The sequence below is a fragment of the Saccostrea echinata genome, unplaced genomic scaffold (genome assembly GCF_033153115.1).
Source record: "Saccostrea echinata isolate AGI-Se365-2 ecotype Australia unplaced genomic scaffold, CSIRO_AGI_Sech_v1 ptg000054l, whole genome shotgun sequence".
NCBI classification, from domain to species: domain Eukaryota; kingdom Metazoa; phylum Mollusca; class Bivalvia; order Ostreida; family Ostreidae; genus Saccostrea; species Saccostrea echinata.
This window is the reverse complement of record NW_026889803.1, coordinates 48020060-48044160: the sequence shown is the minus strand read 5'-3', so window position 1 is coordinate 48044160 and position 24101 is coordinate 48020060. Positions and strand designations below refer to the sequence as shown.

Below are 24101 nucleotides of genomic sequence, written 5' to 3'. Positions count from 1 at the left end.
TATAAATATTTATTACTGTATTATACTGTTCATGGCTTAAGGTAGGCGATTGATGTTATATTAAATAATAGCATGTTTAAACTTTTAAAGAAAATATTTTAATATCTTTTAACAAATTAAACAGAATTAAGACATTAGAGATAAAAAATATTGAATTTTATAAAGAAAAATATGTTTAACGACTTTGTTATTAATAGTTTGGTTGAACCCGTTATTGTATGTTTGTGACACCGAAAGTTTTGATGTATTGATCTTAATAGCTAAGAAACAAAGAAAATAGGAATGATAGTGATTAGATAGGCGCCATTTTTGCGGGACTCTGACCGTAATACATCTACCTGTATACTTGTACTATTTCTTTGTTGAATGTAACACTGCTTCTACTGGTATTACATGTACAATTGCAGTCTCCTCAGATTAAGGTAACAGGGATAATATTAATATTTTCAGTTAGTATTCAGATATATTGCTCACAAGTCTATACAGAACAAATATATGTAGATGAATAGTCTATGCTTTGCTCCAAAACTCGAGAGGAACCTTGATATCGAACATTCTTGAAAACCATGAAATACATCTGTATTCATTCATGCGTTAATTTCATGCAGGTCTTTCTTTTTGCTGTGTTAACAGCTTTCAGTGGTTGGGGTTGAAGGGACAAAGACGTACAAATTTTATTGTGTCAGACCGCTTTCCGATTACTTAAAGAGCGTACTCATGTAATATATACTTTCTAATGAAAATTATGTAGTCTGCTACACAAATATGTAAATGATTTTAAATATCATTCAGATTAAGAGTTATATTTTTTTCCGTGACATACTGCCTTGAATTATTCTAAAAGAATATGTGAATTTCTTTACGGGTTTAATAACAATTTTAAATTTTGTAAACTTGAGCTTTAGATAGTTAAAAAAAAATTATTTTGCAACAAATTGGTTTCGTGACAACTCAGTGTTTATAATGATAGAAAAGTAAAACAAACCAGAGCCTCTGTAGTCTCGACATATTGTCAGAGATTTGATCCCTGAGTATGTTAAACTTAATTAAATACCTGGTATATGAGATAAATGACGAAATGTACTTAGTATTAACATTTATTTTATGATTTGATGGGTTTTTAATAAACTTTGTATAATAGTATTATTAATGCTTCATGAAATATTGATATTCATATTCTGTAAGTATTGATCTTCTTCTACCCAAGGTATTTAAGAAAGCTCTCAGAATCCAGGCGGAGATGAGTCTCAACGCTGATACACTCTGTTGTCTTACAGTGACACAGCACCGATATTTTTTTTTTCAAAAATGAGTGTAAGTTTAGAATTAGGGATTTTTCTTAGCATCATATCTATGATATTAATCTTTGCAGTGGTCAGTAATTTCCTCGTCGTAATCATCGTCGCCAGAAACAAGAAGATGAGAAGTGCGACGAATATCTTTATTGGGAATCTTTCCCTCAGTGACATCATTTTGGGTGCCTTTGTCCTACCACAGAATCTACACGACTTGACGCACGCGGAAAACTTCCACGAAGGTATGAAAATTGTTCAGCTTAATCTGAATCTTTTTTTTCAGAATCTTTCCAAGTTTTACAGAACATTTTGATCACATTCATAATAAAATTTGTGCTCCTACATGTATTCATGGTATAAAACTGCAAATCAAAAGCTGTTTTGATTTCTTTGTTATAAAGGATGCACTTGTTTACTCAAATATTTTATATATATATATATATATATATATATATATATATATATATATATATATATATATATATATATATATATATATATATATATATATACACATGTATATATAAAGACACCGATGAAAATAGTCGTTCTTGCAAAAGTTCATTTATTTTGCAGCAAAAAATAATAATAAGAAGAAATAAATGATAATAAAAAAAAAAAAAATAAAAGGCATTGAACATCAAAATTAATGAGAAAGATACACTTTTTTATATAGCATAAACTACGTTTCAGATCTCACGTTCCTTCCTCGTTTCAAAGAAAAGAAAAATTCAATTAAAAAAAAAGATAGCATCTACTATCACTGTATAAAACAACGCTCTCGTTGAATATTGACACTTCAATCAATTGACATTTCTCATTCTTCACTGTTTAGCTATTTATCTATAGCGATGAAGCATCTTTTGCCAAGGAGGTCTGCGAACTGTATCAAGAATTCAGTCATTGATTAGTATGTCATTGTTCGATAAAGTACCACACTGCATGATCACTATTGCATTTTATAAAATTTTTCATGAGTATTTCAAATTCATTGCAAATACTTGCTGGATCGATTCAATTTATTCAATTTGTCATATTTAAGGATTGTGGGATGCCTAAAAGAAATTATTATTACTAAGTTACATGTAGATTCATTTGGACCTTTTATTTGATAAATGATTGTGATCCTAGAGACAATTATTTACAGTTTTATTGCATAAATTTGTAATAATGCACACATACACTGTATGATATTGGTCATTTCAGAGCATCAAAATGATTTAATTTTCCAAGTGAAACTGAATGTGTTCAAACACAACAAAGCGGAAAATAGCTATTTTTATTCAGGTTATTTAATAATCATATTACTCATAATTTGGAGACATACGAGGGGTGATCAGATAGTTCGCGAACTATATTTACAAAACCACAACTGAGATCAGAATGGAATTTGACAACATATAGACACACACATATTCTATGAATAGCAGGTGTTACATTATGTTTTGCTCCATGTTTGTGATGTCACAATGTGAAAATGACGTCAATATGTAGGTGACTTGTGACAAAAAATGGTTGACTCAGTCGTACTCGAGCAACGAACGGCTGTAAAGTTTAACGTATATCTTGGAAATTCCTTTGCAGTAGAATATGATAATTTGTAAAGGTTTATGAAGACAAAAGACTTACCAGAAGTTCGTTATTAATTGGATTGATTGTTTTAGTGAAAGCAGGGAGATGGTTAAAAGAGACAGAGAACTCGAGTTTTGATGATCACCATGCTAATTCTGGGAAGGGATGTCGATCCTTACCCACCCATCCTATTGCCAACAGTTGGCCATTTCTGACAGATGGACTGTTCTTGTTATAAAAAATATCTTGCATGGTAAGAAATATACGACTTGGAAAAATCTTTTAGCTTCTATGAACAGACCGCTACGGAGCCTGTCACGTGACCGCCTGGATCACGTGATTCGTGCATGTGCAGAACAATAACAGATTTGCATTAAAATCGGAGAGGACTACTTTAAAAAAAAATGAGCACTGAAACCTCATTTTATTTCTTTTGAGGAAGTAATTCAATTAGTTCGCAAAGTTTTTGATCACCCTTCGTACAGCGAATCTCGATCCCGAAGTTTTATGTTAATCATCATTAGTCCCATACTGATGAAATAGTTTTAGGGACCGTTTCCTATCCGCTTGTCTTACATATATTAAACTGAGCTGTAATTTTTTTGTGATCGAGTCTACCTTGAATCACAGATTTAGTTTGCATTTCGTTCTCTTTCGATGATTTTTGTCGGAAATATGGCTAATATTGTTAGAGGACTCACTATTGCTTAATATGCTAATTTTCAGAATGCTTGTTGTATTCATTAGGCAATCTATTTATTTAATTGCACTTATTTTTTTTTAAATTTCAGTTAAATGATTTGAATTATCATGAAAATTCTCAATATTCAATATTTACATTCAGTGTAATTTGTTTTTTTATGAAATCCATTAGAAATCTACGACGTTCAAATTTCGGGAAGTTTCTAGTATGCCGGTCCCCAGAATCACGCGACTGCGCATGAGCGGTTATTTCCCTTGCCGTTGCTATGCACAATGTAAACAAACCGCCATTTTCTCCTCGCTTCAACAAAACGCATTCGATCGAGTGATTAGGTAATAATGAAATGCGGGTATCAAAAAAATAAAAACACTACTTACCTTAAATATCAAAATCATCCATGCTGTCATTAATATTTGGAGACAAAATAGGCAGTAGCACATGTCGTTGTTTCTTAGGCGATGTAGGTTTGTCGGAAGTAAGTTGAGGGATGAGAATTTGGGGGTTGTACACGGACTTTATAAGTTCTAGAAATTTTAGGAAAGGATCAGAGGAATCTTTTAAGTATTTTTTACGTATACAGTACTGGCTAAAATAAGTGTCATAGAGAGATTTAACAGTCCCGCTCAGTGGCAGTGATTTTTTCAATGCTCTCCAAGTTGACTCGATCGTGTTTGTGTGTGCACCAGTGGTAGGGTCGACAAAATGCAGAGAATGGTTAACCTTTAAGTGATCGAATTCCTCCTGGTCGAGAATGTCATATGCTTTCCAGCAGTCAGATATAATAGTAGTTCCCGGTAAAATATTTTGTTTTATGATGCCGAGTAATGTTTCTCTCGAGCGATCTGTCACTGTCGTGAAAAAACACTTCTTTGATCCTCTCTCTATCCCTCCAAACACCCACACACCTTCAACTTTTCGTCCTTTATGAAATTTTCTCTTTCCAAATTTGCTCTCGTCTATCTCGACAACTTTCCCCTCTCCTCCTATTTTCTCAGATTCCTTTTCTAATACGCAGGTGCAAACCTCCCGTGCGAAATTGTACCAGTCTACGATGGTTTGACATGCAATTTCAAGTTCGTGTCTGACAAATAATTCACTTACTTGGTACACCCAAAAATAAGTAATTAAAAGAATTTTTTCCAGAGTTAATTTATGATTCTCGAACCAGCTCCCAACTCTCACGGACACTTTCTTGTGACATTTTTTGTTGGAGCATCTCCAAACATGTTCGTCGCTGGAATAACTAGAATCTTCCTTAATCCAAATTTTCCCGTCTCACAACTTTTACATATTTCCCCATTTAAATCAATCAGAACATTCAATCCAATTAACCACTGAATTAAACAAGTTAAATCGGTGCTTTTCTGGTAAATATCCTTTAATTTCACCGGCATTTCATACAATCAGCTGTTTCTGTTTACAAATTACGTCACATGCTAGTATGTACCAGTGACGAAAATCTCATGAATATTCATTTATTTCTACAGAACGCGCTCGAGACAACCTTCGAAGTTGACAACATTAAAAGTCGATTTTTCAAGAAGCGTGTAGTTTTATTTCTGGATTATGTTTTACTTCGAATTTAAAAAAACTGTGTTTAAAAACCAGTTTTTTAAACCTCATTTTTTACAATTCATCTCTGGGCTTATTTTGACTTTTTTTGGCCTTTTTATTGATTTTTTTCGATCGCTCACGCGATCGCTTTATTATAATACACCGCCTTCGGCGGCACATATTTTAGCGCCATATTAATGGGGATCGGCATACTAGAAGTGTTCCCAAATTTCTATAACACACGCGAAACCTTTTCACTTCGCGGTAGAATACACAATAGGAACTACATGCATTTTCAATACTCTAGGAATTGTATAGTGGAATTGAAATGTATATTGTTTTGACTCAATTTAATTAAAATCAACTACCTGTTAAATTAACGTAAAATATAACAAATGTGCGTTTAAAATTAATATGTCATTATTTTTTTTCGAAATGTTCATTTGCGTTATAATTTAACTTTCCAATGTCACAAACGGCTCTTACGTCTATTAAGCACACCAGTTCTGAAAGACAATAAATTCATAATAAAGATAAATGAAATAAACATTTATGAAGAGAGAAAACATTAGAGAATGTAAATATAAGCATTGAATTCTGTAACACATCTGGCCGTGCCGACAAATTATCATACCGCGCTAACGCGTGGTATTCAATTTGTCTGCACGGCCAGGGTGTGTTATAGGACCGACGACATCCAAAAATAAGAATTCAATGCCTTTCTATGCTGACCGGTCAATCAAAGTATTTAAGGATTTTTTTATGTAAATAAAAGTTATAATTAGAGACTTCTTAGAATTTTTGAAAATACATATGAATTTCCAAACAAATTTCAATAATTTTAGCATGTGTAAGCTTTTACTCTATAGACTGTTTTGAGTGATTAAAGCAATAAAAACTGTTTTTCTCTTCTTCTTTTTTTTAAATTCGTTTTGTATCAGTCTGTATATGACTTCTTCACCATATGTGAAATTAAAATAAGAAAATAATTCAATATATGAAACATAGAAAATATTACCTAATTTAAAAAAAAAAAAAAGAAAAAAAATTGAGTATACTTCAGCGCTAAGGTAACAAAATGATACTCCAAATCATAAATCCAATTATAACTACTGATGTAATTGATAGGTGTTAAAAGTATGTGTCTAAACAAGGGACAAGTAAAGGATGCATGTTCTAACTATATGTTTGTTAGTCACGGATAAATATATTCAAAAAGAGCTTAAATAAATATAACGAACGGTTTTCTCCAGGTGGGGGGAATGATATACACAATTCCAAGAAAACATGCCTTTCATTAATCAGAACAATTATTATCAAATTCCTATTCCATGTAAAGGAAGAAGAGGTGATAGCCTTTGTATGGAGACGTCTTATTTCTTATAGAGGGGACCACTATTTCTTTTGAAACCTAGAAATAGCAATTTTAAATGATACCGCATTTTATTATGACAGTTTTTTTTTATGTGAGTGAGTGTGTTACGTAAAAGGCATAGGCACCTAACATTACTTATTTTTCTTTTAATAAACAAAATATACCCCTTTACTTAATAATTTACCTGACGTTCCTTATTTTTCTTTTAATAATAATAAAAAAATACCCCTACCTAATAATTCACAAAGTACACATCGCCGCCATCTTGATTTCATCTAGGTCGGTCACATCAATTTGTATTTTCGTCTCAAACTCCGTGAAATATTTTTTTTATTAAAAGAAAAATAAGTAACGTCATGTTCCTGTGAGTGTAAGCTAGAACATTATATAAGTATACAAACTGTTTGAAATATTTTTCCGGCGTTAAATTATGCAACTTCCATACAACAATAGCGTTTGCTTGGGGACACAAATGTAAATTTTGCGCAAGGAAAAGAATTCACATAATGTGTTGGTTTGTTGTTTAGGTCTTATCAAAGATGTTTGTGTGCTGATAAATTATGTGAAAATTTACTCTTAGCATAAATTTCTCCCACGCAAACATTTCAACGTTTACAATTGGTGTCTCGGACTGATACAGGGTATGGTATAAAGAAAGGTATGAATAGTTCTCTATTTTATCTTTCAGGTGAAATACTATGTAAAATAGTGAATGGATTTCCCATTTTTTGTATCACGGCCTCCATATTTACTCTGGTCGCTCTGTCCTGTGAAAGGAAGCACAGTATCGTCCATAGTTTGCGTCCACAACTGACCTTGACCACCTCCAAGAAGATAGTGGTCAGTGTGTGGGTCTTGGCGGGCATTGTGTCAACGCCCTCGTTTGTAGAGTATTCTGTAACCACAGTTGGCCTGAAAAAGAACGTCACAATAGAATCGTGTGGCAGTACGTTCCATAGGACATTCTCAATTTTCAATGGGCTATGCGTTCTTTTGCTTGCCTATGTCATACCCTTAATCATCATGTGGTATAATTATGTTCTCATCATTAAATTTGTGATGAAGAAAACATCTTCTGTAAGGGATACACCGACCTTTCAATTGAAAAGAAATCGAAATAATGCGCACTGTGGGAATAATGAAGAAATGACGTTGAAAACTACATCAAATGAAAACATTACAACGAATTCTACTTCAAAACCATCGACTTCTAGACTCGAAACGATTGAAACTACGGAAAAGAGAGGATTGCCAAGCAATAGCTTTCTCTTTGCTAAGCGAATGAAGATCATAAAGATGTTAATTTTAGTTGCTGTGCTGTTTGCCATCTGTTGGTTGCCATATTTTGTCTCCTTAGTCATTGCTGTAAGTATTGTAACAATGCTAATGTGTAAATGATTAAAGTTGTCCCTTGTCATTAAAAGTCAAAGGCATCAAAATCTCTCAAATGATTAAAGACTAATTGTAAAGAGTGAACGGGATACCTTTTTTCAATCAATGACATCTACACGTTTTATATTTTCAATCTCCCCAGTATACCTGTAGGTGTTATATTCTGCCGTTTGGAATTTCAATAGCAATATATCATAATATAAATGTCTTTTATTGATGTAATGTTCATTGCATTTAAAAAGAAAAATAGTTTTTCTGAGCAGAAGGGGAAAAATTAAACCGTGATCATGTAGCAAATTGCAATATTGGATTTCAATTAGTGAGAAAGAAAATAGACAATTCATTTTAATGGAATGATAAAGCGATGTTCCTCGCCCAAGCGATAGTTTCGTATAGCACAGAAATGATGTAACCGAAAATCTTTCTTACAATGATGATGGAGGTTAAGATTATCGAATAAATTGTTAATAGCTTTCTGTAATATTTCTCATAAGCCGTGAATAGACTTCAAAAATCTTCTCGCGTTTGGGCGAATAAAAAAATTGATTCTGATATGCATCTTGTAAAAAAATATTCTCGACTTTTTTGGCTTAATACTAAGTAAATTGGTTATACTCCAAGATGAGCAAGGAGAAATCAATTCAGTAAAATTTCTTTCTTTAAACCCCCTTCGAAATAGATGAAGACCGCACCACTTTTCGAATACACTGTTATACAGTACTCTGAAGTTTCTCCTTCACTGCTGTTAATATTTTAGTGAAGAGTAAAGAAAGAGGCTTGGTAGAACATTAACTGGAACCCGCTATGTATATGTGTTTGTAAGGATTTTTATGAAGTTTAAGAATCTAGTATAGGTACGGTGATGCAAATTCATAGTGATTGTTGGGAGTTCAAGATATCAATTATTCATTTTGCTTTCTGATACCTTTATTATATGGCAAGCCCTTTTACTATTTATTCGTAAAATATTTTTTTCTTTCAATAAGAGAGATATCTCTTTAGCTTAGAGAGATATCTCTTTAGCTTATAGAGATATCTCTTTAACTAAAAGAGATATCTCTTTGACCAAGAGAGATATCTTTTTGACTTAGAGAGATATCTTTATAACCTAGAGAGATATCTCTATAAACAAAAGAGATATCTCTTTTTGCAAGAGAGATATCTCTTTTACTTAGAGAGATATCTTTTTAAGCTAGAGAGATATCTCTTAAAGCGAGAGAGATATCTCTTAAAGTTAGAGAGATATCTCTTTAACAACGTTAAAAGAGATATCTTTCTAAGTTAGAGAGATATCTCTTTAGATTTTCAAAAAGAGATATCTTTCTAAGTTAAAGAGATATCTCTCTTAATGAAAGAGATATCTCTTTTCAAGTTATCCTTAAAATGAAATAATTATTCCTCCCTTATAATACGAAAGCGAGGGTAGACACAACATGGCAGGGAGTGTATGTGTGATGATCATATATACGGTAGATCTCTCCCTCTGGAATAGATTCAGCATGCCCAATCCCAGAATGAAGTATGTAGAAAGTAATGTTAAATCCCTTGTTTGAAACAACAAAAGGATAATGACTACTTTGTTGATAAACATGCTTAAGTCTTTATATTCAGGAAAACGAAAGTCTCAACTGCGATGGACCGAATTTTCTCAGCTTTTGAAATAATTAGCTGTTTCTAATTTTAAATCTAGACAACACTGAATTACTTGTCATATTTATTTAAGTTATATTGTAAAATAGGTCAAATTTAAAGACTACTTTAATTAACATCCTCGTCGAAATCAAGTTGGAGAAATCGGGTGGGGGTCTATTCCGTTGAACAGTGAACTTTTGCTGAATATTTTTACTGGGCGTAATTAATGTTGTTTTGTGGAAAAAAGTGGGGAGATTTGCTCCCAGCCAACCACCAGCAATTCTACAATTAGCCCCATTAGGTTCTGATACTCATGGTTTAATGCACAGGTGCTTAAGGACATCCCCCCCCCCCCATCAGGCCCGTTGCAACGATTTCAAAAGGCGAAAAGGGGGGGGGTAGCAATTTCTCCAAAAAACATTAATGGCTCTCTGAATTATTTTTCATGATTTTTTAAAGCATTTGTTGATGTATGATGCACTATAAAAATTCACAATTGATGCAATAAGCTATACATGTATATGTATCCAGAGATATATATGTCTCTGGTATCTGATGTATCCCCCCCCAAAAAAAAATATAAATAACCTCTCTATTTATATCATTGGTATTTTTATACATAGCTTATTAATGCATTAATTGTGAATTTTTATAGTGCATTATACATCAACATATATGCTTAAAAAATAAATCAAAAAATAACTCGGGAAGCCCAAAATTTTAGAGGGTTGGGGTGGGTTGTGTTCCTGTTCCCTTGAAGCACCTGTGGTTTAATTATGTACATTTTGTCTTTTGTCTTTTATACAATAAGCTGAACTCTGATTGATTGCAAAGATCAATAATATGCGCTAGTCATTATCCTTCAATAAATTGCACAAAAAATTAACAAATTTAAATAAATTCAGTCTAACTAAAATAAGATCTTTATTCCGCTCCAACAAGATTGCTACACATTGCGATCTAGTTGGGTCTAATTTTTATTTTTTCTGCTCTCACTAAAGGAAAGGGATCAAGACATTCTTTGATTTTGATGCAAATTCTATTGTGTGAAACGGAAATAAAAATTATAATAATGGATTGCCAAGTCATAATTGCAACACTTCTTTAAAAATATGGAAATCTATAGCTTGAACTTGTTTTTTTTTTTTAGAAGTTTGAAAATTTGCCTTAGCAGAATAGAAATACTTTCCTTGTCATCTGAAATGTAGAAGAATATAGGTACCCCTTAATCTTCAGAATTTTTATGCCCCCACCATAACATGGTTGGGGGGGGGGGGGGCATATAGTGTTACCCTGTTCCATCATTCTGTCATTTCGTCATCATTGAATTTCCGTTCATTATCTCGGCTACAGTTGTACACATTCAACTCAAATTTGATATATGGATACGTCATAGGAATATGCAGGTCAAGTTTGATTGGTCATGGTCTTGACAGTTATCCCCCTTGAACTTGGAAAAGATTTTAAAAAAATTCTCAATTTCTAATCATTATCTTGGCTACAAATGTGCAAATTACAATTTGCAATTTGAAATTTTGGCTGCCTGCGGGGGCATTTGTGGTGTTACCACACACATCTAGTTTGTAAAATAAAATCCTTGCCCTTTGGTCCTTGTTTTCATTTCCCAGCAAAATATATATATGATATATAATATGATAATCTATCATAGTACATGTACATTCTCTGACAATTCCTCAGAATTTTTTTTTATATTTTTGAAATTAAATATTTCTGATATTAAGCAAAGTTTACGGTTCAGTGCAGTCATTTAGGGTACCAGTAATATTCCAAATCACTTTTCATTTAATTTTATTTAAATGCAAAAGGTGTAAATAATTTTATGCTAGAAATTGGCTGTTTGGTATTGACAGAAAGCAGTTTCAGTGACTATGGCACAATTCATTGAGTATACCCTCCATAAAGTAACCATGACTGGGAGATTTTTTTTTTTTATCTCTGATATAGTGTAAAACAGGTCACTTCAAATAATTTGTGTGTAGCAGGTTGAGACATCTGAGTTGTGTCCCCTCCTTTGTCATAATGCCAGCTAGTGTAAAGCTGAGATTGATCAATGTACTCTAAGCTAACTTAAGGACTGTGCTCTAGACCTGGTGTATTCCTAACAGGTATTTATTCTTACTGATTGCATGACTAAATATTAATAAAATATATTAATCATATCTTAATGAATTCCTTCTGTTCAACAATCTTTGGTTTACCTCATTACTTAAAAAAATGTTACACAGAGGAATTGTCCATTACAGAAAGACAACTATAGTTGTAAGGGTCCAATCACTTTGAATCCATTTCATTTAACATTTATATTGGAATGGGATATAACTCAGTCAACAATATTAGTTTTCTTTATAATATCCTTAGCTTTCAAATCTTATACATGTTTGGCCACAGAAGGAATACACATGTAGTTTATGAGAACACACAAAATAAGTTTGTTTGTTTGTAGACCATTCGGCGTCATCACATTTATGGTAATGTGTTAAATACACATAAATAAATACATGTATAACTTTAATCCACTCTGTCTTACAAATTAAAACCCTTCAATATTATATACAGAAGTAGTTGATGAAAGGTTGACACCTACATACACTGTAAATGAACTAAAAATTTAAGAAATACCAGGTACATGTTCTAAGATTGAATTGTGTGTCTTTCAAGCTTGTTTACTTCCATTATGAATTAATAATTAAACCCTTAGTTTGGCCCTCGCTCACTTTCATATTTTTAGCTCACCTGAGCGGAAGGCTCAAGTGAGCTTTTCTGATCACATTTTGTCTGTAGTCCGTCTGTCTGTCCGTCTGTAAACTTTTCACATTTTCGACTTCTTCTCCAGAACCACTGGGCCAATTTCAATCAAACTTGACACAAAGTATCCTTGGGTAAAAGGGATTCAAATTTTTTCAAATGAAGGGCCACGCCTTCTTCCAAGGGGAGATAATTATGAATTCGTGAAAAATTAATGGCATCATTAAAAAATCTTCTTCTCAAGAACCTATGTGCTTGAAAATATGAAACTTATGTGGAAGCATCCTCAGATAGTGTACATTCAAGTTTGTTCAAATCATGACCCCCGGGGGTCGGGTTGGGCCGCAATGGGCGATCAAAGTTTTACATAGGAATATATAGGAAAAATCTTAAAAAAATCTTCCTCTCAAGAACAGCAAAGCCATGATTGGTCATATTTAAATGGAAGCATCCTCAAGTAATGTAGATTCAAATTTGTTCAATTCATCCCCCCCCCCCCCCCCGAACCACTTTTATATTTAAACTTTTCAACCTTTCAACACTAAACTGATTTCTGCTTTTTCCTAGCCATAGTGCTCAGGTGAGTGATGTGGCCCCTGGGCCTCTTGTTTTTAATTTTATATTATCTATTCCTTTATTTGCTTAGCTTGACATTGAATGATCAGTTACATTACTACATTTTGTAATATTTATTTTTGCAATAATAATTTCACAGGTGAATCACAAGAAGCAACTACCTAAACAAAGTTGAGAATCTGAGGGTGTCCTACCAAACCTATCCTGTCCTGTTTGAAGAATTCCAGGCCAAGAAAAGTGATCCACAGACTTCTACACTCTCTGCACATTTACTTGTTTTTAAATGTCTAAAATTGTTTGAAAAAGTTTAATTACTTACTGGTACCGTGTATATGCATGTATCCTCATTTCAACAAATGACAAAGCAATTTATTCCCAAGTCAATAAAACAATGTATCAATGTTTTCAATATCTTCATTTGAATTCATTTTAAAAAGGTTATTACATGTACAAACCAATACTTGTGTTTTTGTGTACTGGTAATACATGCTATGAAAAATTGTAATATCATAAAGTATAGTCGCCCTGATGCTTATTCTTATGTGACTTTTTTTATTCAAGAGATCTTCCTAAGTTAAGTCAGTAAAATCTAAATCTGCAAAAATTCTATCATTAAGGATTCAAAAATACCTTCCAGTTATGGATAAATTGTCATGGATTCTACATGCATGTATACTATAATTGAACTATGCCTATAGAATTCAATGACTGTGAACAAACTACAACATTATACCCCCTATACATTTTTTTTTCTGAAAATGCCAATATCAGTTTTCTAAATGTGACCTTGAACTTGCCAAAATGATACTTGTTAAGAAAGAAAAGATATATCTTCTATCCATCATAAATCTTTAAATAAAAGGGAGATATTTACTATTTCTCCATTTAAGACATTATGGACCTGACATGAGCAATTTTTTTTGCCAATGACCTTGAACTTGCCACAATATCATGGGTAAAGGTTATGATGTACTTTCAGCTTACAAATTATCTTTGAAGTTTCCAGTTTCAATACTTATCCACGAGGGAGTAATGAAATGAAAACAAATTTCACACATTTACTGCCATTAATCTTGACATTGGATAAGGTCATGAAACACCATTTAGACATAAGCAATCTTTGTGTCAAGTATCATTTGCAAATTATGCATTTGACAAAGGTAATACACTTTTTCTGCCAGTTACCTTGAACTTGCTTAAAAATGACCTTGATTTAAGATCAGTCATAACCGCAGATCATGCTCAATATTTGCGATAAGTATGAGCCTCTAAATGTTCTCAATTACAAAATATAATCAAACTGGAATTATAGATTTTTATTTTATAAAATCACCTCAAACTTCATCAAATAACCTTGGGTCAAGGCCATCACACATATATTCAATTTATGCATGAGGCACAAACTTCCAATGCTTCTTCAATAGGAAATCAGGGTTTGGGCTACAGTCAGCCTTTTCATTCAGCCCTCACTCAAAAAAGTGTAAGGTAAATATGAAGAACATAAAGAAAAGAAAATGAAAGAAAAGACAAAAATTTTATATTACTTATAGATGAATGAAAAATGAAACTTATACTTGTGTATTGGGAGCTAGAATTGAAAAAAAAACAAACAAAAATCTTAAGTTATAAACTTGATTGCCGTTAAATTGAAATTACATGTATTGTGTAAAAATATTATACATGTGAAATATTCTACCACTCTCTACCATTGGCCCATACATGTCTGAGAGATGAACAAATGACAGCTCTGAATAGGAGATTGATATCCTACAAGTTTAAATAAGGTCCACAGTATCAGTAACATAATAAAAAACTATACTAACATCACATGTACATGTAATTTTTTTTCTGTAGCCAGAAGATTAATAATAGGACAATAATTTCTTCTTGGGTTGCAGTTTTGTTGAAGTGTATACAGTGAATTGTTAAATTATGGTCACTTGGCATAGGTGGAGTAAAACATCTCTTATTGATAAAACTTGGATATTTCAGAGTTCCACAGATCCATATAGGGCATTCAGGTGGCCAGATAGTTAAATTGGTAGAGCAAATGACTACTGATTCAGGGGGCCCTGACTTGAATCCTGGCCTGGTAAATACACCCCACTGCTTATTTCTTTTCTGTCTATGCAAAGAACTTGACAATGCAGACTTTCCCTCAATGATAGAAGTGCTTGTCTCTGCAGACTGTACTTGTGACCTACACATACACAAGGAAAAATCTTTTAAAACTTTAAGAGAACATAGTGTCTTTTTGAATTGATCTATTTCATGTTTCAATGTTGTTAACAGCATATTTCTAAGTTATGATAAAAAAAATACATACACATGTAAAAATTAACTCACACTTTTTCAGATAATCATATTGACTTGTTACAATCACTGGAATCTTGGACATCCTTCGCATTCAAAGACAAGTGTCACAGAAAGTGTGTTGAACATACCCTTGTTGCACTTGAACATATCTGAAACAATGACAGAAAAAATTTGTAGGGGATGTTTCATTAATCATTACATGTAACTGATCTTTTCAAATTAAATACAGTGGTCTGCAACTGCAGTAGAAAAACATGAAATCAAAAGGCCCATGGCCACAATGATCACCTTAGTCACTATGGCCATGTTCTTCTTTATAAGCAGATCCCCCCCCCCCCCATCTTCCGAAGTAAAACTTGATTGTTTTGCCTGTTCTAGCTGGCTCAACCCTAGCCCCTGGAGACATGAGGATCCCAGCTTCCTTAGAAATATTACTTATCTTTCTATTGTTCTTGAGAAGAGATTTTTATTTCCTTTTATTTTTGTTTCCTTATATATATTCCTTTGTAAAACTTTAATTGCTCATAATGGCCCCACCATACCCCCCATGTCATAATTTGAACAAATTTGATTGAACGTACAATACACAACCTAATGCTTCCATGTAAATACAGTTGAACTTCAGTATCGAGAACACTGATATCTCGAATACCATGGATATGTCGAAGTCCCAATTGCTTATTGTTTAAGTAATATACCCTTGATATCTTGAATCCTCAGATATGTCAAAGTTTTTTCTTGGTCCAATCGAGTTTGAGATAATGAGATTTCACTGTATGAACAATTATGCCTTAGCTTGACTGAGAAGATTCTATAAAAAATTCCTACATATTCTAATGTAAAACTTGATCACCCATTGTTGCCCCATACTACCCTAGAGGGTCAATTAAGCTATGAATGAACGTGAATCTACAATATATAATAAAGCTTGCACATAAGTTTAAACTCACCTGGCCCAGTGGTTCTTGAGAAAGATTTATATTTATCAAATATGTCATAAAAATTTTCACTAATTATCTATTATCTCCTATTGAAAGAAAGCGGGACCTTTGATTTGAATATCTTTCATTTGATCCACAAATTTAGATCAGAATTCAAAGCTCAATTCTCGCCTTCAGCACAGGAAAGCTAAATATGTTTCAAAATTAAAGGAACAATCATTTCATTCTAAGAAGGGGGGGGGGGGATAGAGGGCTATTTTTCAAGTCAGCTTATTTCTTTCCATACCAGTGAAGGACAAACTATCTATTTTCAAGATGATAAATACAGAAAATTATATATATTTTTTCTTCACTAATAACATTTTACCCCCCCCCCCTTACACACACACACACGGGGGGGGGGGGGGGGGAGGAGGACAAATTATTTGTTTTCAACATTTTGAGGTTTAGATTATTTATTTTCAAAATCTGCAAGTCACTTCCCCTTTTCAGAATCAAATGGTCTACTCGCTTTCCACAGGCACTTGTTTCTGTAATACTTTTTTTAACCCATAGTATGATAGTATATTAATAACATAAGGTATCCAACTCGTATGCAGGTAACGATCACAGGGTGTGCTTCCGGAATGTAAACAATGTAACATTGTTTAAAAATATATATATATTAAAACCCATCCTGGTGACTGATACAATTTAGTAGATCTACAAATATTTCTTTCTCTTTATTAACATTGAATGTTAATAAAGAGAAAGAAATATTTGTAGATCTACTAAATTGTATCAGTCACCAGGATGGGTTTTAAAATATATATATATATATATATTTTAATTTATATTGTTTACATTTCGGGAGCAAGCCCCTTTTATACGTTTATGATGTTTCATGATCGGCTAAGTTTCTTACTCTGAACTTCTTTCCATTAAATCAGTTGATCAAGCACTTGTAGAAGGACAGCTCCCTTTTTGTGTCGTATCTTGGGGTCATTGTTACACCTGCAAGTCAGTAATTTGCTCACAAATACCATAAAACACCACATGTTCTACTTTCTCGTCTCTACTTTCGTTTTGATTTAATGCATTTCCGTAAATATAAAGCTTACTTCCGGTAAAGGGAGAAGTCATTAAAAATGCTTTGTATATAAAAATAATGTAGAGAGATATCTCTTTACAGTAAAGAGATATCTCTTTTTGCTTGAGAGATATCTCTTTTGGACACTTTTGAAAGATATCTCTTTCATTTTGAGAGATATCTCTGAAGAAAAACTTAGAGAGATATCTCTTTTACTTTCAGAGATATCTCTTTAACTTGGGAAGATATCTCTCAAAGTAAAAGAGATATCTTTTTAGGTGAAAGAGATATCTCTCTAAGTGAAAGAGATATCTCTTTAACGCTAAAAGATATCTCTCTTAACGAAAGAGAGATCTCTCAAAGGAAAAGAGAAATCTCTTTAAGTGGAGGAGATATCTCTCTAAGTGAAAGAGATATCTTTCTAAGTGAAAGAGATATCTCTCTTAGTATAAAAGATATCTCTCTAAGTGAAAGAGATATCTCTTTCTTAGAGAGATATCTCTTTAAGTTGAGAGATATCTCTGTTTTTTTAAGAGATATCTCTCTAAAATAAGAGATATCTCTGTAATTTTGAGTGAAAATTTATTTTACGAATAAATAGTAAAAGGGCTTGCCATATTATTACGTAATAAGGATTTGATTCAATCTTGTAAGTTTATCAACCAATAATTTTAATATTATATATGCCCTGCACTTGCACAGTGCTGAATTGAAAAAAAAAATAAAATGCTTGATGAGGGATTATGATTACAAGAAAATCACAAAAAGACACGATAAAAGAAATGGAAAAATTAAGATTATTTCAAAATAAATTCACTTTTTGCAGGAGGTGTGACATACAAATGGTAGAGCTGTTATTTAAGGGAAGTGGTAAAATGTATGATAGATATAGATTAGGTTAAAAACCTTAAATCATAAAAAAAATTAGCTTAAGAAAATCATGTGCATTTGCAGATTGTAATCACCAATAAGAGGAAGAAAAAAAGGGCAATTATATTAATACAAAATAGAATTAAATTCTGTTTGCTCACAACAGGACTTTTCGTAAAAATTTCGAAGTTGTGTTTATTTTAAAATGACTGTCATCTGTCGCTTTCAAAGTAGAAAATCCCAATGAATTAAATTTCTTCTAAATATAATATAGTTTATACGTTAATTATCTAGTAAATGATCATTTTAATTATAACAAATTGATTTACGCCTTAAGGCTTTTTATGACTAAGATGTTTTTATTGATTCTTAGTTTGTCTATTTCTTCAAAGTTGAGTTGTTTTACCGTTTAAAAGATGGTAAAAGACGGTAGAATGATAGCAGTATATACAGTCAAATTGAAAGCGTTGATGATCAGTCGAGGAGGCCATGTCGTGGGGTCGTACCGCAGTCTTCATTGGCTAAAAAAAGTTAACGTACAAAGCATGATATAGTAACAACGTAGTTTTGGCGCACATGCCCCCAGAGAAGTGTGAAAGAATCATAGCCTGATCATAAGGCCATTTTAGTCAATTGTGCCTCAACCTGTTACACGATCAAGCCCCTTCCCATTGACTTTGCTATGAAGCAAACGCTGTCTCTACAATCCTACTATGACTTTGATTCGAAGTCTCTATAATCAGTCAGTATCACACTCTACTACTCAAATATTGCGCATGCTCAAAATTGTAGCTTTTCTACTCTCTACTAGGCGCACTGTCGAATCAACTTGCCACGACACTGGAAATCATTTAACAATCAGGCTAGATTTTAATACAAACGGGTCTTTGTCCGGTATGAAGGAGGTTTAAGGTAGCATGGTCTTGATGTATATAGATGCAATGACAACGCATCAAATGCGTGGAAATATCATGGTGACAGAAGGAGGAGTGGTTTGGGGTGGGAGAACTGACTACGGTTGGCTCACGATAAGAAGGCCAAGATTCTTTCACGCTTGCACTGCAACCAAAGAACATTTATTTCTAAGCCCATGCTACCTTTCTCATGTTCTTTCAAAATACCAAAAATTTAATATGGGTAATCAAAGATAACAAAACTATGATATCTACAGCAACGACAAAGTCTCACACTAAATAGATGTTTTTGAAGTGTGCATCCCTAGATATTAAATCTGTACAAGTCTGGTCTGGGCAGTATCTATACATGCTTGAAAATGGACCTCCGAAAAACTTTAAATGTTGGTCAGATCCCGCTACAAAACTGTGTCTAGTAATGTGTATACCTATCATCAATACAAGATAAGTCACCATAGGGCTAAGAGTTATTTGGGAATGGGACAGCTGTAAAACATTAACCTGTTCATTAACCTGGAAAATGAAGGTCAGATTCAGGATTAAACGCAAATCTTTGGTGTGCATCCCTAGATTCATTATCCATGCAAGTTCATATAGATAGGGCTAACAGTTACACTGGATTGAACATACTGCAAATTTTTCAGTAGTCTTGTAGTGTGCATTCTTCGATGCATTTTCCAAGCAAGCTTGGTCTAGGCAGAGATTTGACCTGTTTACTCATCCGGAAAATGTAGGTCAAGTTATCCAGCATCCAAAGTCTGGAAGTGTGCATCCCTAGATGTATCATTCATTCAACTTCAGTTCAGGTAAGGCTTACAGTTATTTAGGAATGAACTACTCCAAAACTCTGAACCTGTTTACTCGTCCGAACAATAGTAAGTCAGATTCAGCAACAGAAACCAGTCTGGTAGATTATGATCCCAAGAGGCATCATCAATGCAAGCTTTGTCGCCTTAAAGCTAATTGTTACTAGGAGATGAACCTTCTCCAAAATTTAAACATGGTCACTCATCCAGAAAATGTGGGTCAGGTCCAGCATCCGGAAGAGTGCATTCATGGACGCATCAACCATGCAAGTTTGGTCTTTGTTGAGCTTACAGTTACTAAGGAATGAACCTTCTTCAAACGTTTAACCTGTATACTCATCCGGAAAATGTAGATTAGATTCAGCATCCAAAGACAGTTTGGTAATGTGTATTTCATCAATAAAGTTCAGTCACCTCTAGGCTTATAGTTACTTTGGAATGAAACTGCTCCTAAATCTTTAACATCCTCCAAACACTGAACCTGCTCCAAAAAATATTAACCTGGTCTCTTCCACTTCTGGGTGATAAATCACAAAATTTGAATCAAATCCTTAAATTTAAAACTTAATAAAATGTTTTTATTGCAAAAAGAAAAGAAATAGATAAATAAAAGAATAAAAATAGTCACTCGAAAACAAGTACAATATAAATTGCTTTAATTAATATGCTTTTTTAAAAAAAAAATGAACATTTCGATTTACTCTTAGTAGCATACTTCTTAGCTGTGAAAAAACTGGCTTAGAACGTGAGTTCACGGTATGATTGTAATAGGATATAAAAGACGTGGCGCAAGTGTTTATGCAGAAAACTTGGTATTAGCCTCCACCTCATCTCCTTCAGTTTTGCGCGTATGAGGATCGTTGCAGCATCGTGATTGCCTTTACACAGAAAAGTTGTTTCCAGTCTTTAACGATTCCATCACGATCGCATAGATGTTGGAGGTCGCGTAAAGCGTAGCAAAGTCTTCATTCAGTGTGAAGGGGGCATAAGAATGAGCTTTGAGATTCACTAAATTGATTAAATCATGGCTTGAACGGTTGAGCTAGCGGAGACTATAGCTTGACTTTAAGTCTGATGTTAATGTAAAGGGGAAGATAATTTTATTGCATCGCTAATTGAGCAATTTCATGTCGTTTTCCCCAACAGCAATAAAAAACTGTAATATTGTAAAGTGCAGGTAATTTTTATCATAACGATTTTTCATATTCCGTGTTACAACTATCCGAGGCATTCTCATTTTTAGTAATGTATCAGAAAAAAGTATACGTACATGCATGTATTTTGAAAAAGAATATGGAAGACTAATATGTAGGATTTAATTTATAGAAAAAATACGAACTATTTGATAAGAATCCACGATACTCAATACTGTTTGTTTGTTTAATGTTCCTTCGGGAATTTTACTCATATTGAAACACCACCACTTGCAGGTGGAGGGATGCAAATTTAGACCCGTACTCGGCACTTATAGCCTTTTAGCAATGAGGGGTCTTTTGTGCCAGAAACTACCTTGCAAATTGGTTTATACTATCTTATCCGAAGAACCGGTCTCTACGTCCTGCAGTGGGATTTGAACAGACATTTCCTTACTCAGTTACTCTAGAGCAAACGCTCTAACCATTGCATCATACAGGAGACTGTCCAATACTGAGGGAAATGTTTAGAAAATACGACGAGTTGTTCTGTTGGATGCTTTAAAGTTCAATGACCCTCTGAGAAGAGAGATTACTCTAAGTGGGCCGTCTTCCTTTGTTACTGTTCGACGTACGCCGAATTGCGCCGGTCATATGATCGGCGTAAAACGGCTAAGTGGCAAATGAAAAAAACCGGCGAAAACAAAAAATAAATATACTAAATAACAATCAATTGATTATAATCTATCTTTTACATTATGTCTTAGCGAAAAAAAGGTTGAATAATTCAAAATTCAATGTAATAAAAAAAAATCATGGACCTCATGAAAAATTTTAATTTCGAAAATAACAACAGATATTAAATATATGAATGGAAATTTGTTCAATAAATGCAAACAATAAAAGAACATGCCGAATTGGTAAAAAGTATCTGCATTTTAACAGTTGTTTAATTTTCCCGCCATATTTCTAAGACCGGCGAATCCGTCGCCGGTCATTTTAAACCGGCGAGATCGGCGTACGCCGGCGAACCTTCCCCAGTCGAATGAAGTAACAAGTCGGGTTACCAAAGGTCAAGCAGCGCATTCGGCGTACGCCGGTTTGACAAATGAAGTCCCATCATTGTGGGAAAAAAAAAAATACTTTTGTGCCTTAATAAAATTGTCAAATTTTGAAGTCAATTTTTTACCCGAAAGGCGCATTGCAAGCAAAAGGTAAACTAAAGTAATGTTCATTTTAATCATAGATAATAAATTTCTAATTATGAATTTGGCAGCATTAAAGCAAATATTTATATAAGTGAACAGAGGGATCACGGACCTTAAAACAGACTGAATATACAGACAGTACAAACTGAAATAACCCCCGAAATTGATTCTTCCATAAAGAAAGACATATAAAGGCGTAGAAAAAAGGGTAAATATCATAATAATACACCACTGGCATATCTGTCCGTGACGTGATAACACGTTCATTATTTGTGTTACCATATCAAAGGAGGTCTTGCCGATGGAAAAAGACATTTATCTGAAATACGCAGCTCAATTTCTTCGAAAAGATCATTAAGCAATACACTCTCAGACAGATAAACATTTTTTTTTTCCAAGTCATAAAATAAAAAAAACCGGAACTATACTATAGATTTTGATTTGCAAATTGCATCAAAAATATCTCATGAATTCTTAATTTCATCTTTCTAACATGCAACGAATTTCCAGACTTTCGATAGTTTCGAATTTGCATCTAATACATGTACATGTAGCAAGCACATATATATTTACATTTTTATTGCCATTGATTCTAGAGTTGACCCCCTTTAATACTTTAAGATAAAAATGAGAAATAAAGGGTTCATAAATAATGTCGCAAAGCATTTGTGTCTCACATGTCTAATTGTAAAAGGTTCTATTACCATATGGGGTAGAACATACCTTGTTTGAAAAAATACAACCTATCGTTAGGTCGAATGTTAATGATCACTTTTTAAAAAAAATCGATATAGGCAATTATTTTCACACTGAAAAGTATACGGATTACTCTGCTTACCTGATCAAAACGACTCACAGCGAGTGTGACCGGTCGTCAAGGGATGATTACTCCTTCACTGTATCTGATCCCAACTCTGATTTTTTCAATAGTACTTGTTTACTCCTCTTTCAGTTTATTTGTATACTTGACTTTTGAACATGACAACTGTTCGTTATCATTATCCTTGACCCAAGCTCCTATACTTTTGTGACGTAGTGTTATTTCATGGGAGAGGATATACATGTATATACATGTAGTTTGGCAGCGGTTGGGTGGGGGGAAGGGGGATGTAAAAAGTCTCAAAAGTTGTTGATCTCCTTAAATCTTTTCACATGAACAGATCTACACCAGTAGATGGGAAGAGCTATAAAAGAATTATTTGCGTGAACAGGCATACATGGATGATTATTTTTGTATAACCGGATATAATTCAACAAATTTTTTTTCGTGTAACAACATTTAAATAATTGTATTTTCTTTATTCTTAGAAAATGAACGGAACAGACGATAGTGAAGACTACAAGGGGTCATATAACCTCTTAAAGATATTCCTTGCCACATTTAGTGTGGGCTACAACGTCATTCTTTACGTCATCTTTAACCCAAACTTTAGGAAAGCCATATTGGATATTATATACTGTAGAGGATGTAAGAAAAGGAGAACAATCCAGACTGGGTCGGAAAACAAAGAGGAAAAGGGACAAGACAGAAACAAAATGCACGTATCAAGTGTTGCTTAAAACATACGGTACAACACTTTGGAATACAATTTCTCCTAAGAATTAATTTGCTCAGGCCTTTAGACCTTTTTTTTTTTTTTTTTAAAGAAGAAGATATTTTTACTAACTTTTATACAACGATTTTGTAACTTACTAGCTCTCTGAAATACATAATTTGGTAATTTGGACTGAAATACCAGAGAGCTACACAGCCATCCATTGCAAAAATCTTTACAACGACGTTTTTGATCACACGTTTGGGTATTATTTCCCGTATCATGGGCATTCCCACATTGTATTCCCACATTGCGTACCATTGTATCCGTTAATCAAACATATATTTTACTCCTATTCTTGTTACTTTAATTACCTTTCAACAGATCGAAATGGCGTCTGTGGCCTAAGAATGCAACTGCTCAAGAAACCTACCCTACCGATAG

General features: G+C 33.4%; 1 protein-coding gene across 1 annotated transcript; it reads left to right on the top strand.

Annotated features, from left to right (window-relative positions):
* The first annotated feature begins 1308 nt into the window (after window positions 1-1308).
* LOC133204971 (neuromedin-K receptor-like) lies at window positions 1309-23682 on the top strand. Its single transcript, XM_061340711.1, has 3 exons — window positions 1309-1537; window positions 7188-7864; window positions 23431-23682. Exons 1-3 carry the CDS (start codon window positions 1309-1311, stop codon window positions 23680-23682), a joined length of 1158 nt encoding a protein of 385 aa, XP_061196695.1.
* The last annotated feature ends 419 nt before the right edge of the window (window positions 23683-24101 follow it).